Raw genomic sequence first — 16,279 nt, 5'->3', positions numbered from 1 at the left:
GTAAAATATCCGTATTTTTGTAATTCTATTTGAATTTTCGGTATTGAGGGAAATACTGGATGAAATAACTTTGGTTTTCTAATATTTGGTTTAAAGTTTTTGACATTTTATTGTTAGCATTATGCGGGACAAAATCCTTTTTATTAAACAAATTACGTTGGAGATACTGCGGCCAATAAGTACAATGATCTAGAGAAATCGATTTTTATTTATAAATTTGTTCACATGTACTAATATTAAATTTGCTTTTTCATTCACTTAGGCTGTATTAGCTAATACAATAAAACACTTGAGCTTATTTAATGCAGTTTGCATGCTTTATCTGCCTTGCTTCGTTAGTTAAAATAATTTCTCAAAGTACGGGGGGGGAATTGAGAGTTTTCTGATTTTATATTACTACCAAACGGACTTTTTTTTTAACGGTTTGCATGTTACCTTTATTTATTAAATATAAATTTATTAAAATGATAATATCTTTAGAATTTCCAATACACAATCTCGTGCGCTGGAGATAAAACTTTTTTTGCGTACAGTGTTGCCATTGCTCGCTTTAAAATCGTTGAGTTTGTTAATTAAAAATTCGTTAAAGTGTTATAGAATATTCGGAGGAGGCTTACGTTATTCAAAATTTGATGGTCCTAGGTACCATTATTTTATCACAATACGGGAAACATACATACGTTTATGCAGTTTCTTTAAATTTAATTTAATTATTTTAATTTATTAATAAGTTATTTAATTTCTTTAAATATAACACAGGGCAATAATATTCGGTGGCAACAGTTTGAAAAGTAATACGGACATTTACAGTGAATCGACGCAAAATGCTAAAACAAAATTAATAGCCCTTTTGAGCTAACGCTCCTTGGGGCTAAAAAAGCTTTTTGCACCGAAGTAATAAGTTTGTGCTTTTTATTTATTACAAGAAGAAAAGTCTATAAATCTAACACCACTTATATGGCTGAATTCAAATATACAATCGAAATTTTTCTATTATGCAAGTTTTCTTACGTGTGATTACATAATTAGAATTTGCATGATTATGCATAAATTTGCATCTGAATCTAGGATGGAAATAGTCTATAGAAGGTCTCGGCAATATTAACAGCGGTCATAATTTCAAGTGGCCTACTTGAGTTTCGAAAATTTAAGAATAATATATAAAAATAAACTATAAAACATAAATATGAAACGGAGATTTGATGAATGTATAAAATAATAAATTGAAATTAATTAATAGCAATAGCACTTTTGATGATTATGAAGTTGCAATAACGAATAAGCATTTGTATTTTAAAAAATAAAACTGTAACATAATTTCAAGGAGAAATCGATAAGTTTGGAAGCACTGATCCATAGTTTCTGGATGGACATTCCTTGCAATACTAATGTTGCGTAATCAAGACAATATTTTTACTTGTTTATTTTTAAATAAGAATTTTACTATTACTATTTTTTATTATTGTTGTTTATTTTTCGAAAGTGTGTTTTTGTTTTATTATTGTGTAAAGTATTACCTCATGATTTTTGTAACTATATTTCTTTTGTTGTATGGCAACAGCTCTTCTGTAATTCTTCGATATATTTCTTTTTGGTGAGTGGCAATAACGATTCTATAGGCTTTGAAGTTAGAACACCATTTTTGATTTTGTACATGAAACATGTTGCTTCAGAACGTTCTTTCTTTAGAAATATGTAAAATAAACTTTTTGTTTCGGAACTCGGATTATACAAACATTATTTTGTTTCAACATAAAACCAGTGGCGTCCGCGACAGAATGTTTGTATGATTTCGTGTAGTTTTGATTTAGGCGTTTTGTTAGAATGGAATTTTTAAAAGAAAAATGTAAGAGGGAATTTACCTTAACTACGAAAATTGTGTAAGAAGAATTGCCTACTTGTACCTGAGAGTCCAAGATCCTGAGAGTTTACCCTGAGATCCTGAGAGTTACCATGAGATCTTGAGAGTTTACAAGTGCTGTTGGGGCAACTGATTGATAAATTTGAAAGCTTGGACAGTACTCAAAGCAGTGTTTTAGAACAAACTAAGGAAGTTAATTTTGAGAATAAATTTAATACGGCTGAAAGATACAGAAATTCCTTTACAGCTTTAAAGGTGAAGCTTCAGAAAAAAAAATTGTACAGGTGAATTTGGAGAACGTTACTAGCAATATTGCTTCAGTTTCGATTTCAGATGGTAAGAAAAATAAAACAGGAAGTTCAAACGTCCTAAACGTGAACAAGAAAAATTCCCTGAAGATGCAAGAGAAGTTTTATGCTTTTGGAGCCAAAGTTCATGAATATGCGGATATTGTTCCGGAAGATAAGTTTTTGTACTTAGTTTAGAGGGCAGTACCTGGATTTAAGTCAGTTTCTCAGTTACAGCAGAGAATTTATTCCAAAGCTATCGAGTAGCTCAAGGAAAGGTTTGGAAGAGAAGACCTTGTGGTGCAGATTTACGTAAAAGATTTGCTTGGCCTTATTACGAAGAATGCTGCAACAGGAAGAACGGCGTCGGACTTTGGAGTACTTTACGATAGAAAGTTTCCACAAGTGAATTCCTTTCCTTAGGCAGATGTCGAGTGGAATAATCAACCAAACCAAACCAAAGATAACCTTGTACACACACAAACTGCCAATACATCTACTTGAAATTGAGAAAAATGAAGTAGAGAGTTTGAGAAAAATGAGATTCCATCTATAATGCAAACATTAATGTAAGGATAGAAGAATTCAAATGGAAAAAAACTAGACCAATCTTGTGTTATAAATATCAGAGATTTGGCCGCATACAACATCCGTGTTTCAGTGATAGAAGATTTGTGAAATGTAGCTTAAATCACAGAAGTGCTGAATGCTCTCAGAACAAAGAACAAAATCGCACATGTGTTAACTGCGGAGACCCCTATGTGAGCAGTTTTAGGGGATGTTCTGAATATTTCAAGAATCTTCCAAAACCCAGGGGACCAGAGAAACAGCGAGAAAGAGAGTTGAAATTTTCAAAGACAAATTCGAATGACAGCTGAAACTTTTTCGCGTACTGACCTACATTTCTGAGGACAAAATCCTAACCAAACAGACTCGAAAAAAATATAGTGATATGCTCAAGAACAGCACATCAAAAGTATCACCGGAGGAAAACATGAAACCAAACATGAACTTCATTTTTATTATGAGGAATATTATATCCGTGCTAAAAGGACTGAAGAAAACCAAGTGACAGATACTCTGAATTTATTTTTGAAAGCAGCGGAAATATTCAGGAATTGTGCAACATAAGTGTAAATGGTGATTATTACGTTACTAGCTCGACAACGGCAAAAAAAAGAATCGGAAATAATACCCCTTCTTTGTGCCGCTAGATGTTGCGCATACTTCGCCATTTTTTTTTTTCGTCCTATCGGCAGCACATTTAAAATTTCACTAGATGCCATCGCCTTAGGGCAATATTTTATAAGGTTATTCTCTCGCTTTCCTAAAGTGCTTTTGTGGTGTAATGGTTCTCCACGCTGGGCCCTTATTCCAGAGCTCCGTGGTTCGATTCCCGGCGAAGGTCTTTGCTATTTTTCATCTCTCCGGTTTTTTCCATTAACCTAATGTCTCTGCAGTGGCGCCCGAACTAAAAGGGTGTTGGATGAGGATTCTCCACACCCAGGATTTGGCGATTGGGTCCCCGAAAAAGCCCAGTCGCCCTTTAAAATGGGGAGTATGTAAGATATTTCTCCCGTCTTTCTAGCGTGCCTTCGTAGTGTAGTGGTTCTGCACGCTGGGCCGGTATTCCAGAGGTCCGTGGTTCGATTCCCGGCGAAGACGTTTGCTAATTTTTCATCTTTCCTGTTTCCGAAAGTTAACCTAATGTCTCTACAACTTTGCAATATTGGTTAAAAGTTAATCAGCTAGTGGCAACTGTATAACCAATCTCCATGTTCCAAGTCCCTGTAAATGTTCCTGAGTATAGAAAAGAAGAGAAACACGCCAATGTGACAATCAAAATCGCAATAACAACTTTGTATTTAGCGTAAGTATATTTTTACGCTAAATACAAGGTTATTATTGCGATTTTGATTTTCCTGAGTATTTTAAACTCTGAACTATGATATAACAAAAGATACAATGTTTGCTGATTATGATCTGGTGAAAAACCTATGCCATGATTTAGTACAGGATACAGTTTCCATTAATCGGTTTCAGAAATTATGGACTTATAGGTGTATATATTCATTAGTATGTACCATGTATAAAACGTCATAAATAAATGAATATATTTAGATACAATAACACACCGAACAAGTATTAATTTAGAAGTCAACCAACAAAAATCCACTGAGGATAATGGTTCGGTAAAACAATCGAAACTAGTATGGGAAAATTTGAAAAACATAACTCTGATTTTTAATGTTTGCCTTATAAATTAATAAATGAATATATATTGGTCTTGGTGTTCTGGTTTTTAGTCTCCGAAGTATGGTACCCTACTTCATGTACATCAGCGCAATGGTTTTTTTTCTCCAATAAATTATTTTCGAGAGTTTAAGAATAGGGTAAGAGAGGAATAAGAAGCTTTACAGAAGAGAAGATTACATCTTTTCTGGGTTTCTCAATCTAAAATTAGATATGTACTTTCTTATAGCCCTCATATGCTTTGCCTAAATTATGATCCAAAGCTGGCCGATACCTGTACAGTTGCTTCTTTTACATTAGTCGTTGTAATACAAAGAAACAAACATGTAAGGGGACGTAGCTCAGTTAATTCTTACTAACAGCGATCTACTGCTTCGGTTTGCGAATAATGACTATTATCGGTTTCTTCTCGCCCTTCAAAGTTAATACCTAGGAAATATTCTCATATTTAAAATACGTTTGGCAGTGCATGTTTATTTTAAAGGTCCAATTTGTGTATTATATGTTTCACACGGGATTTATTTATTTATTTTTTAATTCACGTGTTACTGATGAAAAGCCTTGTGCATATGTCAAATTTATATTTAATATATACAAATATGCATGTAGTTACAAATTTACTCGCAATTTCTATAACTTTATGAGTTATATTTTAACATTTCAAGAAACAAGCAGATAATATAACTAAAAAGATAAGAGAAAGGAATACGTGTCTTTATAATACATGTAATGAACAAATATAAATTATAATTCCAATTCTTTTCATCTCCTAAAACAAATTTTTAAATAATACTTTCTTACACCGTTTCAAATAAATTAAAATAATGCTATATTTTTATAAGATATTTTCGCCCTAATTTCTGCATGTCTTTGTGGTGTAACGGTAGCACATTCGCCGCGTATTCGATAGGTCCAGGTTCGAGTCCCGCTGAGGACACTGCTAATTTTTCGTGTTTCCTACTTCAAAACTTTTAATGACTGCTCAATGGCGCCCGAACTAAATTATGTGCATGACTATTCTTCACTACCAGGATTTTGGTGACTGGGTTCTCTAATCCCTAGTGGCCTTTTAAAAAAGATATTATATAAGGTGTTTTCTCCCTCGATTCTGCATGCCTTCGTATTGTAACGTTAGCACACTCGGCGCGTATTCGATAGGTCCAGGTTCGATTCGCGGCGATGGCATTGCTTATTTTTCATATCTCCTTTGCATGAAAAAACCCTAATGTTACAACTTAATACCGCTAAGTATTTAAACCCTGGATTATTACAACGTGCATGCGGAATGAGTCAAATACTATTACATGCTTGATAGCATTAATTGCTAGCACTTCCATGGCAATGCCAATGGAAACTGAGAACCATAGAGATATAATGCCATTGAGACTAGTGTTCTCTATAATGGCAACAGAACGAAAAAATGTAACACTTGATTATTCATCACCAATTGGATTTGATCTATTGAAGATCATACCTCTTCCGGGTAGCCCTTTAAGTGTGGAGTAAGGTAACGAATGGTAGCATTTCCTGACATTTGCCCTTATGGGCAAATAGTTGATACGTCTAACCAGTTTAAATAGAAGATCTGAGGTTCATATCTTGCCGAGGGTACAGTTAATAATTTAATTTTTATACCTTCAAATTCGGTTGATGATCTATAAATATTGTTTCTAAAATATTGTTTCTAAATCATTTCTTGTAAAAAAAATTTAATCTTTTTCATATTAAGCGACGTATTAAGTCATAACATGTGCAATAAATTTTATTAAAACTTTATGTATAAAATATTCTTCTATGTATTTATGAGATTTTATTGTATTACTGTGTTTCTCTAGATATTCTTTCACTGATTTTGCCTTCCGTTAGAGAAATTGCCTGCGAAGTGCGTCTCTTTCTTTTATTCCGCATGATCGATCATAATTCCTTGGTCGTTAATCTCCCTTTCTTGGAACTGGGCTGAGAGTATAATAACCGTGAGCTTGTTGACCACTTCTTCGATCGGTTCATGCTTGACGTCATGCGGTTTCTAATTACGCGTTCTTCACGATAAGCTGGAATCTGAGCTAAGGACAGATTTCGTGTTTCCGCCGTAAGATGTTAAATTACTACCCTCGTGACATTAAGCGTGCTTGACCTCAATTTCAGAGGAGTTATCACGACATGAATTTTTGAGATTATCGTGAAAAGGAAGATTATATATTTTTAGATTACATTAGTATTTATGATGCGAGGAATTTTAAATAGGTCTGATGTATCGTCAAAAGTATCAAGAGATTTCAGTAAATTCCAATTTTGAATTTGTTGACACCTTATTGACAAATGCGTAATGTTTTCATAATTATTAGATGAGGGCAAATGAAAAGAGCTTTCTCTTTTGAAAAAAGACTAAGAAATAAAGGATTTATTGCTGTGTATTAGAAATACACAGCAATATCTGCTGTAAATTAGAAATACACAGCTCATGTCCTCAACCTTTCTTTGTAAACGCTTATAACTCTAGCTAAATAACTCTTGTAACTATATAATATAAATTGTAACTAAATAACTCTTGTAATTATACAAAGTTTGCAAATGATCTTCTTTTAGTCCAAACGGCGTTAGCCCAGCAGGGCTGTTAATTTCCTTTTGGCATTTTGCGTCGATTCACTTTTCAAACTGCCACCAAATATCACAGCACTATATTATATTTAAAGAAATTAAATAATGAAGAATCTGCATAAATGTATGTATGTTTCTCGCAATGGGATAAAGAACGGTACTTAGAGCCATTAAATTTTGAATAACTTAATCCTCTACCGAATATGGGCATCTGGGAGCACTAATTTGAAATTTGAAATTTGTTCTATTAACGATTTCATATTTTGTCAGACATTAAAGATTTTTTGATTAACAAACTCAACGATTTCAAAGCGAGGAATGGCAACACCGTAAGGAAAAAAACATTTCTATCTCCATCGCGCGAGAATTGGTATCGGAAATTCTAAAGATATTCTCATTTTAAAATTATTTTGCGATATAGCTGTTAAATTGAATTTTATGTACTAAGTACGAAGAACATGATATTTAATAAATAAGGGTAATAGACAAAACGGTAAAAAAACGCCCCGTTGGGCGTAAAGTAAAATTTGAAAGCTTTCAATTCTTTTTTCTTTTCTCCCTTTCTTTAAGAGCCAGTTAGTATGAGAAAGCATTGCCAGTTGACCCATGGTACATTGCTGGTGTCCACCTTACGTGTACCTGTGTATTACGAATGTTACATTCGCATCCTGGAGTCCTCGAATCTCAGTAATCTCGCAAAAGATTTGAAATTCAAAAATTCGAATTTTGGCATATTTTCACTATCCATTTACTTTTAGTACTCGACTAAAAGATCGTTAAGTATTTTAACTGCAACCTTTAGAAAGATTAGTATTATTGACATTTATTTATAGCGTTCTTTTAAAATAAAAAGGGAATTTTGCAATTTAAGTTGAAATGAATCCTGAATGTACCATTTTTTTATTTTCTGGACAGAATTACATGTCTGTTATTTAGAGATAATCTGTAAACCTGTTCAGCACAATGTGTATTCGAGGGGTCTGACCCATTATGAAGATGTTTTGGAAAGATTAGTATTACTGACAAACAGCAGAGTCAGTGTTGTAGAGTTTGTTATATTTTTGTATAGTATTTTTATTCAGTAGATAATGTCAAAATGATAAACGATCTTGAAGACCATCTTATTAAGATCTGATAAACCGAGGAAGTGCTATGAAAAGCTGGAAGAAACTAATAAATACGACAAAGCTCAAGATTTCTAATTATTTAAATGAGTTGCTTTATCTCAATTGTATCATCGTAATAAGCATATGAGCATTTTTAAAAACAGTACTTTTAAAATGGAGTTTGTTGAACGTAGGTTTAAAGTTTTTCTATAATTGAAACCTTTTAATATTAATTTAAAGTTCTATTATTATTCTGATGATACGGAGGATTTGCAAAAGTCTGAAAACGTGTAGAATATGGATTCGATAAAATTTAGGATTTATTCTACTTTCACATAATACATAATAAGATAACACATAAACAAGATACAAAGTGTAGTTGGAAGTAAGGTGTAGTTGGATACCCCGGACGTACTTCCAACTTCACGGTGTAGTTGCAAGTACATCTAAGGGTACGTCTGTGTGTGTGTGTGTAATGTCTGTTTCGGTTCATTAACAGGCTATTTTTTCTATTTATTCTTTCGTAGTAGCCCCAGCCCCCTGATGCCTATGCAGCGAAAGATATAAATATCTTTTTTCATTTTAGGTTTGAGCATTTTTGGTCTCCCTCTTTCTTGAGGTTTCCCATTGTGCTTCTGGTTTTAGATTTTTGCATTCAGTTTATTCCGAACTGAACATGGGCTAGATCTTAAATGCATTTATTATTTTATTCTTTTTTGCAATAGATATCTAAACAGACTGAGTCTGGCATTCATATATATGCATATATAGACAGATAGATTGTGTTGGAACCAAGAATCATTCTGTTAAATTACTCATTCAAAAATGGGCAACAGTATTGTATTTCTGTTTGTAATTATTTCTTTAGACTGTGTAAGTGATTTGATGATCATTGATATATCTCGCTTGGCAAAAACAACATGTAATATCTTATCTTTATAAGGTTTTTCTCCCTCCTTACCTCTTGCCTTCTTTGTGTAATTGGAAAGCACGTCCGGCTAGCAACTACAAGGTCCGGAGTACAAATACCGGCAAGGTTATAGCTTATGTTTTGTGTTTACTCGCCTCCAATAAAAATCTTGATGATTTCTAAATGAGAAGTACCTTATGTTAATTTAATGATTTCAATAAAAGTGTTATTATAACCTTCCTAAGATTTTGTCATATTTATTCAGACTAGAGAGATAAATCGCTTACAGATTAGTAGAGTCTGAAGGACGTTGTGTTAAGCTTCTGTACAAGCATTTATTTATAATATTTACTTTTCTTTCCTTGAAGTAAACTCTCTCCTTGCCCTATATGTTAGGATTATGAGCTGTTATTAATTTCAATAAAGTGTCAATTTCTTCCTGCTAATTTGATGTATAGTTATTAAAGGAATCTTTAAGAACCCATAGTTGACAACATATTTCATAAGTTCATAGTTCAAAACAAATTCATATCACAGTTCACAGTATATTTAAAGTATTATTATGGATTTTTAGTAAATTGTTAAATATTTTGCGTCTAAGATCTTCATTTTTTAAATATTATAAAATATTTAAAATAAGAGTAATAATTGAATAAAACATCAAAATAAATTACTACTGTTCTGGAATCAGAATCAAATCTAAATTTTAAAGAAATTAATTACTTTTAAAATAACATAATGTGCAAAGATTGAATGCTAAAAACAGGAATCAATCTTAAAGCATAACAATTTGCAGTTAATTTTCAAAAATTAAAATTAACGTTTAAAAAATTAAGTTATATATATTTCCGTCAAAAGTTTGTGTTTCTTTAAATTGAAATAAAATTTTGCCATCAACAAAAATGTAAAGAAAAAAAAAAAAAAAAAAAGAAAGAAAGAAAGAAAATAGAAAGGAAAGAAAGTCATTTGTCGCTATATTTTTCTTCTTTTCTTAGTGGGAAATAGTTACAAATTACTCGTAGAAAATATTTATGTACAATTTACAGTAGCCATGCATAGAGTTAATGCTACGTGTTATGCCGTTATTACTTTAAACATAAAAAATAGAATATATTTCTAATGCAAAACTCGTTCTCGGCTGAAATATTACTCTGCCTATGTCTTTTATTCTGTAGATTCAAGTACACTTGTGTATGTTATACATTTAACACTTGTCGTTAAACGCATGTAGGTAATACGTTCTGGAAATCCGTACTGTTATCTTAATAACTTTGAAAGTTCATTTGTATGCAATTTAATGGCTATGCTACAGCGACAGATATCTGAAATATAACTAATTTAGTTTTCTATTACCTATTTATCTCAATGTTAAGATGCGATGTTGTTTAAGTTATTACTGTTTTATGGTGCCATTCCGTTCAGTGGGTGAAGTGAGTCATCTTTATTTAGAATTGCTTTTCGAAAGCAAGTATGAAAAGCGTTAATAAAATAAATTCAACACTAATTTATAATTTTTTTCAAAAAGCTTTACATACATTTAAAAACTAATATAAATAATTGAAAACTTTCGGAATTGTCCAGTAATTAATTAGAGAGATTATTTTTCCGCCTTCCGAAGCAGAAAAATAAAGATTAGAAGGGGCAAGGAAATTTGACTATGACTTCTAATAGTGAGCCATTTTTTTATTAAATTTTTTTAATTTATTATCAGGGCGTGTAACTTATCGCATTTGTTTAATTAACAAAAACACTGCGTTTATGTTGTTAGCATGCATTTAGATTTATTAGAATAGATTAATATTTCGTCTGACGTTTTTATTTTATTTTATTTTTTTTATGTTAAGCTCACCCACCTCGACGAGATGGCCCCATTCGAAGTCTCTATTTCCAATCTGGAACGGGAACTTCTAATCCTGCCTTACCAGGAGTCATACCAGAATCTCTGTTTGGTGAGTCATCGTTTAATTTATACGCTATTTCTTAATGTTCATCGTATAAAATAAGCTTTAAAAATTTATTATGCCTTTCATTACAGTACACATTTAATTTCTGCTGTTCGTTTATAAATCTAATATTATGAATATTCTAAAATTTCTCTAATTGTTATTTCGATAACAATTAGAATGGAATATATTATTCATTGTTATATTATGGAATATATTATTTAATGTAATTTCTATTATAAATATAAATAATAATGTAATCGATCCATAAGTGATAAATAAATTTGTATTGGAAACCAAACAGATGAGACCTGCAAACTCCATTCCGGATTACTCGACATTCCGTATAAGTCGACATCACTGATAGCGTCTTCTGTTCTTAGCAAGCATAAACTAATAAACTAACTATGATAAAACTAACGAAACACATCATAAACTAACGAAATGTTAGAAGATTGTGCGAGGAATTATTCTCAAGAACGACAAGGTCCGGAGAAATGTGTAAAAACGCTTTATTAACTCAATAGCTTCACACATAGCTCCGATAGATAGCACAGATAGCACCTTACAAAAAGCCAACACTTCTGGCTTAACTCAAAAGGTAACAAGTAACTTAAAATAAAATAGAAATAAATTAGCCTAACGGCCTTTCATAGGTTACTTAACGCGCAGGCAGGCTCTGGCTCGTAAAAGTCGGCATAAACAAGCCTAATGGCAAGAAGCGCTCATCGCCACAGGAATCTAATCGCTAGTAAATCAGGATAGCAACGTGATCTTCAGGCGGCAGAACACGCTGTCCTCTCTTTCCAAAACCTTCCTTGAAATACTAACTTCTTTTTACCTTATCTGAATACACGTGCGTTGAATCATTAACATTCTAGCAAGGACGCGTGGGTTGAAAAACGAGAATAATAGGAAAAAGTTGTTTCAAAAATAAAATTAACTGCTAGATAAATTAAATGAATTCCCACATACTTTTTTTTGTTAATTATCGAACTCTTGTAGGGTTTTCCTTATTTTGCATAACAAATTAATTTTAAGTTTTCCTGTTCTAAGCTTCTCAATTTCCCCTCACATTTTCTCGACAGGGTGTAAATTTAAAGTTCAGTGAAGATCTATTTAAATGTGTGATTATCTCAGTTTATTCAGAGCGTGTTTCGCTAGCCAAGCGCACCTTTCGTTGTTATTTTGCAGTCACGCTAGTAAGCCTCTTAGCCTTATCAGTTTAGTATCACGCCGATTAGATTTCTGTGAGTCCACTTCTTAGGCGTAAATTGAAGGGTACTTTTCCGTTTCGCCGGCGCGATTCTCGCCAAGCAGACTTTATTGGCGACAACATACAGTATACACATAAAAAATGTTAACAAATGTTAGTTCTAAGAATTTTTTTGTTAAAAACAATAAATTTGTAAAAAGACATTTAAGAATTTACTATGCTTTCATGGTTCAACATCCTGATTCGCCGGTTCGTATCACGTGACCCCGAGTGATCTCATCTCACGTAAACTACGCTACTAAAGTATAATTCTCTCAGTAATCATCGACATTAATTTCAAGTTAAATCTTAGTTTGGAATACAAGTTAAAATGCAAGAATCTTTTCAATTCGTATGAATAGCTTACTCTGAAATTATGTAAAACCGCAGTGCTTTACTTCGCTTAGTGAATTCTCATTAGAATTGATGAATTTAACTCTTGAGTTTGCCTTTTTCTATATTTTCGTCTTCGAGGGAGTGGTGTGATTGCATCCTAATTGACTTAATTACCGCGAATGGCCTTAGGGTTAACTATCCCGGTAAAAATTCTATTACCGCAATTAAACTATCCAGGTAAAAATTCTATGTAATTGTATGCCAGTATTGAAAGAAGCAATCAATCTGATAAGAAACTGCTGCTACTTGTTTTGAAACTGAGGCGTAAAAGGTTACCAGCGAGGAAACTGCATTTGGCATCAGTTGTGCTATTATTGGCGGCTTTATCGCCTGCGCCGGCAAAACGGAAAAGTACCAACTGGAATGCGTTCTTGCCAAGGAGGTTAAAATAGAAGGAGGGAAGGTTCAACTCAAACGGTGAAGCTTCGCGGCCATGTTTCTGTTATCGCTGTGATTTGTGCAAGGAAGTCTGTACTTGCAATACTTTTTTTTCTTTTCTTTTCGAAGCATGTCAGCTTGTGTTGTATATGGATGCACAAACAGATTTTCGAAAAAGATTCCTGGGATTACTTTTCACGCGTAAGTATTGATTTTCTTTTTTTTTATGTAATTTGATAACTATGGTAAAAAATATCATGTTGTTTTCTTTCCAGATGTAAAAAAAGGGACTTAATAATAATGAAAATATGTTAAATACATTTTAATGTTTCTATTTATAGCTGGTATCTTTGTTCCTTAACATACAATGATGTATGCTAGGATTTAAACTGTATAATTTGAACGTTTTAGGTAATTCATTTGATAATTTTCATGAAAAGTAAAACACCAATTGTTACTATTTTTATGAATTTTAAAGGTGTTAAATAGAATAATGCTTTTCTTTATGTATTAATTATTATTCATTTTAAAGTTTTTTGAATTGTTAAGAATATAATTTGTGCATTTGATCAAGATAAACTAACTTTTCTGTTGTTAAAAATGTTTTTGCATAAATTTACAAATTTGTGGGCAGTATAGCGATAAAAGTAAGTAAAATATTTACACAGCTGAACATGTGGAAAGATGTATCCAAAAATATAGGTATATTTCTCTAATTTTGCTTAATTCAAGGCAATTTCTTTGAGATTCATAAATATGAAATGCGCATAAACTGAAATCACTGAATTCACATAAATCTGTTTTATTTTATTAATATTTATTTTCTTGTTGTTATAAGGTTGTTAGTTGTGAAAAGAATCTAAAACTTTCATTTAAAAAAATGCAACCTGTGACTATTTTTTTAGATAATTATCTGCTATTAATTTCAGGTTAAATATATTTTAAATGATTCTTTAATAAATTAAAATATTGTGAATTAATCAGAAATATCACTTCTTAAAGGAAAAACTGGAAAGTACACCCAACAGGTTGCTATGAAAACCTAAACAAATTCTATTTTTAAAGGCTTTAATGTTATGCACATGAATTTAGATTTCGAACTATTTCTTAATGATTTTCTGTACGTAGTAAATTATGGATATCATCTTTATAACTTTGAAACAAAAAACTAACAATAGCGAAGTATTTCATTATAAATTTTATATATTTTTAGTGGAAAATGCATGCACGGAACAGCTTAAAAACACGTACGTTTCACTGCCGTAATGCAATGTTTTGAAGTTACAAACATGGGCGCCGCTTGTTCGGTGGAGTTTCATTCCCCGATAGTGGAGGAAACTGCAAACCCTCCCTCCTTATATTCTAACCTCCTTGGTTCTTGCACTATTTATTTTCAGGGTTGACTTGTATTATAGTCTACGTTTAGTTACCACCGCAAGTGAACGGTGTTTTTGTAACGCACGAAGTTCGTGCCTTTCTGTTAAATTAGTTTGATTTAATAAAGGGTTATTTCGCACCCTTCTTCTGTGCTGGTATTTAATTCACGCCTGTGCGAGAATTCGCCAGGTTCATTGTAGTATCTAATTTAGTTTATGTGGAATAATACAGATAGGTCTTACATTCTGTTTTGACAAACAAGACGTTATCTTTGAAATAATGGGTGCTTTATTAGTAGCCAGACCTTACTAATTTCTAAGATTAAGTAGTATGTTGTGCAAATAATATAAACGTAAACTAATTAATGTATTATTTTAATTAAAGTGCATATTTATGCATATGAATGAACTCGCATGCTTTCTTGTCCTGCTCAAAGATTTAATTCAGCGCTCTAATTATGCAATTTTTGTATCTCTTCCTTTGACACACTATTTTTTGCAACTTATATAATAAACCTAGTGGCATATTTTATTCTCTTCGTGAAAATTCCAGCCCGCACTGTTCAACTTCTCAGCAACAAAATGTCTGAAGAAAGTTAAGATAATCATTCTTGGTTACCACTCACATTCTTCCTCTTTGTTGATGGCTGTTAGCTGGTTTATGGCTGTACCTTGCTGTGAGCTGAGCGCAGCCTGGGATACCCACTGACCTGACTTTTTTGCAAAAGTCTTAGAGTGTTAATCCTGTTGTAAAAGTCTTAAGAGTGTTGACCTGACTTTGTTGTAAAAGTCTTAGAGTGTTGACCTGACTTTGTTGTAAAAGTCTTAAATTGTTAGAGTGTTAGTTAGTCATCCTGGCAGAAGGGATTGTTTCTTCCATGTAAAAATATAAATATTACATGGGCATACAAGGGACTGTATAAGCGTGGATATGCTAATTACGAATATTGTCTTATAAAAGGTACACTGCGCAAAAGGAAAAAAAATGGAACAATTCTATATCTCCCGTTCTACTGGGCCGACTGACGAAATTCAAACTGCGTTTTCTATGTCTCGAAAGAACGACTTAAAATATATATTTGATATATATATAGCTTTGTTCTAAGATAGGTATTTTGACACAAAATGGGATTTTTTCTAAAATAACATACGAATTTTTTCCCATATTTTAATTCTACGGCTCAAATTATGAGTAAATATCAAATTTTGTAAAATTTGGTGTGAAATTTTACGGAGAAATTTAAAAATTTAACTTGGTCTATATTTTTCATTTTGAGCCAACAATAATTCACTTGGCGAAAGTGGTAACCTATTTTTCTTTCTCTTCCATTATGCAGGAGTGGGAAAAAAGTTACGTTGTTCCTGCCTTTTAACATTGTGGATGAGCGGAAAAACGTCACATCCGTCCCTACTTTCAAATAATTTTAGCAAAGTGCGTAAACCAAATTTTCGTTATTACCGCTTTCAACAAATATGCCAAATTTTAAAACGCAGCAATATGTAAATGTGGAAGAAGGAATCCAGTAAGTTTAATAAAAAAAAGAGATATTAATAAATATATGCCAAATTCAATTAAGATTAAGGAACTAAAATTTTTAGGGCTAATGTTTTAAAAACTACTAGTGCGATTTTCACAAAGCTTGCCACTGCCACTTTGTCATAATTTGAGTCGTGAAATCAAAATGTGAAAAAAACATAAATAATGCCATTTCAGAAAATGTCCGATCTTGTGTCAAAATATCTATGTTAGAAAAGTGCTGTATATAAAGCTAATATATAACCGAAGTCGCGCTTTCGAGACATATAAAAATGGAAGTTAAATTTTGTCAATCGGCTTAGTAGAACGGGAGATATAGAACAGTCCTATTTTTTTATATAAGGTATACCAAACATCGATTAGCACATGCAGTTAAAAC

General features: G+C 32.3%; 1 protein-coding gene across 7 annotated transcripts in view; it reads left to right on the top strand.

Annotated features, from left to right (window-relative positions):
• The window catches only part of LOC118198323 (uncharacterized), a 101,723-nt gene that overhangs the window by 45,826 nt on the left and 39,618 nt on the right, over window positions 1–16,279 (top strand). For all 7 annotated transcript variants that reach the window (XR_004759745.2, XM_035369977.2, XM_035369976.2 and 4 more), the window contains exon 3: window positions 10,860–10,964. Coding sequence is in view for 6 of the 7 variants with exons in the window: in XM_035369977.2 (XP_035225868.1) it covers window positions 10,860–10,964 (105 nt within the window). In the remaining variant the exon portion in view is untranslated. The remainder of the gene's footprint in view (window positions 1–10,859; window positions 10,965–16,279) is intronic.

Source organism: Stegodyphus dumicola, chromosome 4 (assembly GCF_044657685.1).
Source record: "Stegodyphus dumicola isolate Sdum_Otavi_A_Nest chromosome 4, ASM4465768v1".
NCBI lineage: Eukaryota > Metazoa > Arthropoda > Arachnida > Araneae > Eresidae > Stegodyphus > Stegodyphus dumicola.
This window is presented reverse-complemented; position numbering and strand designations above follow the sequence as displayed.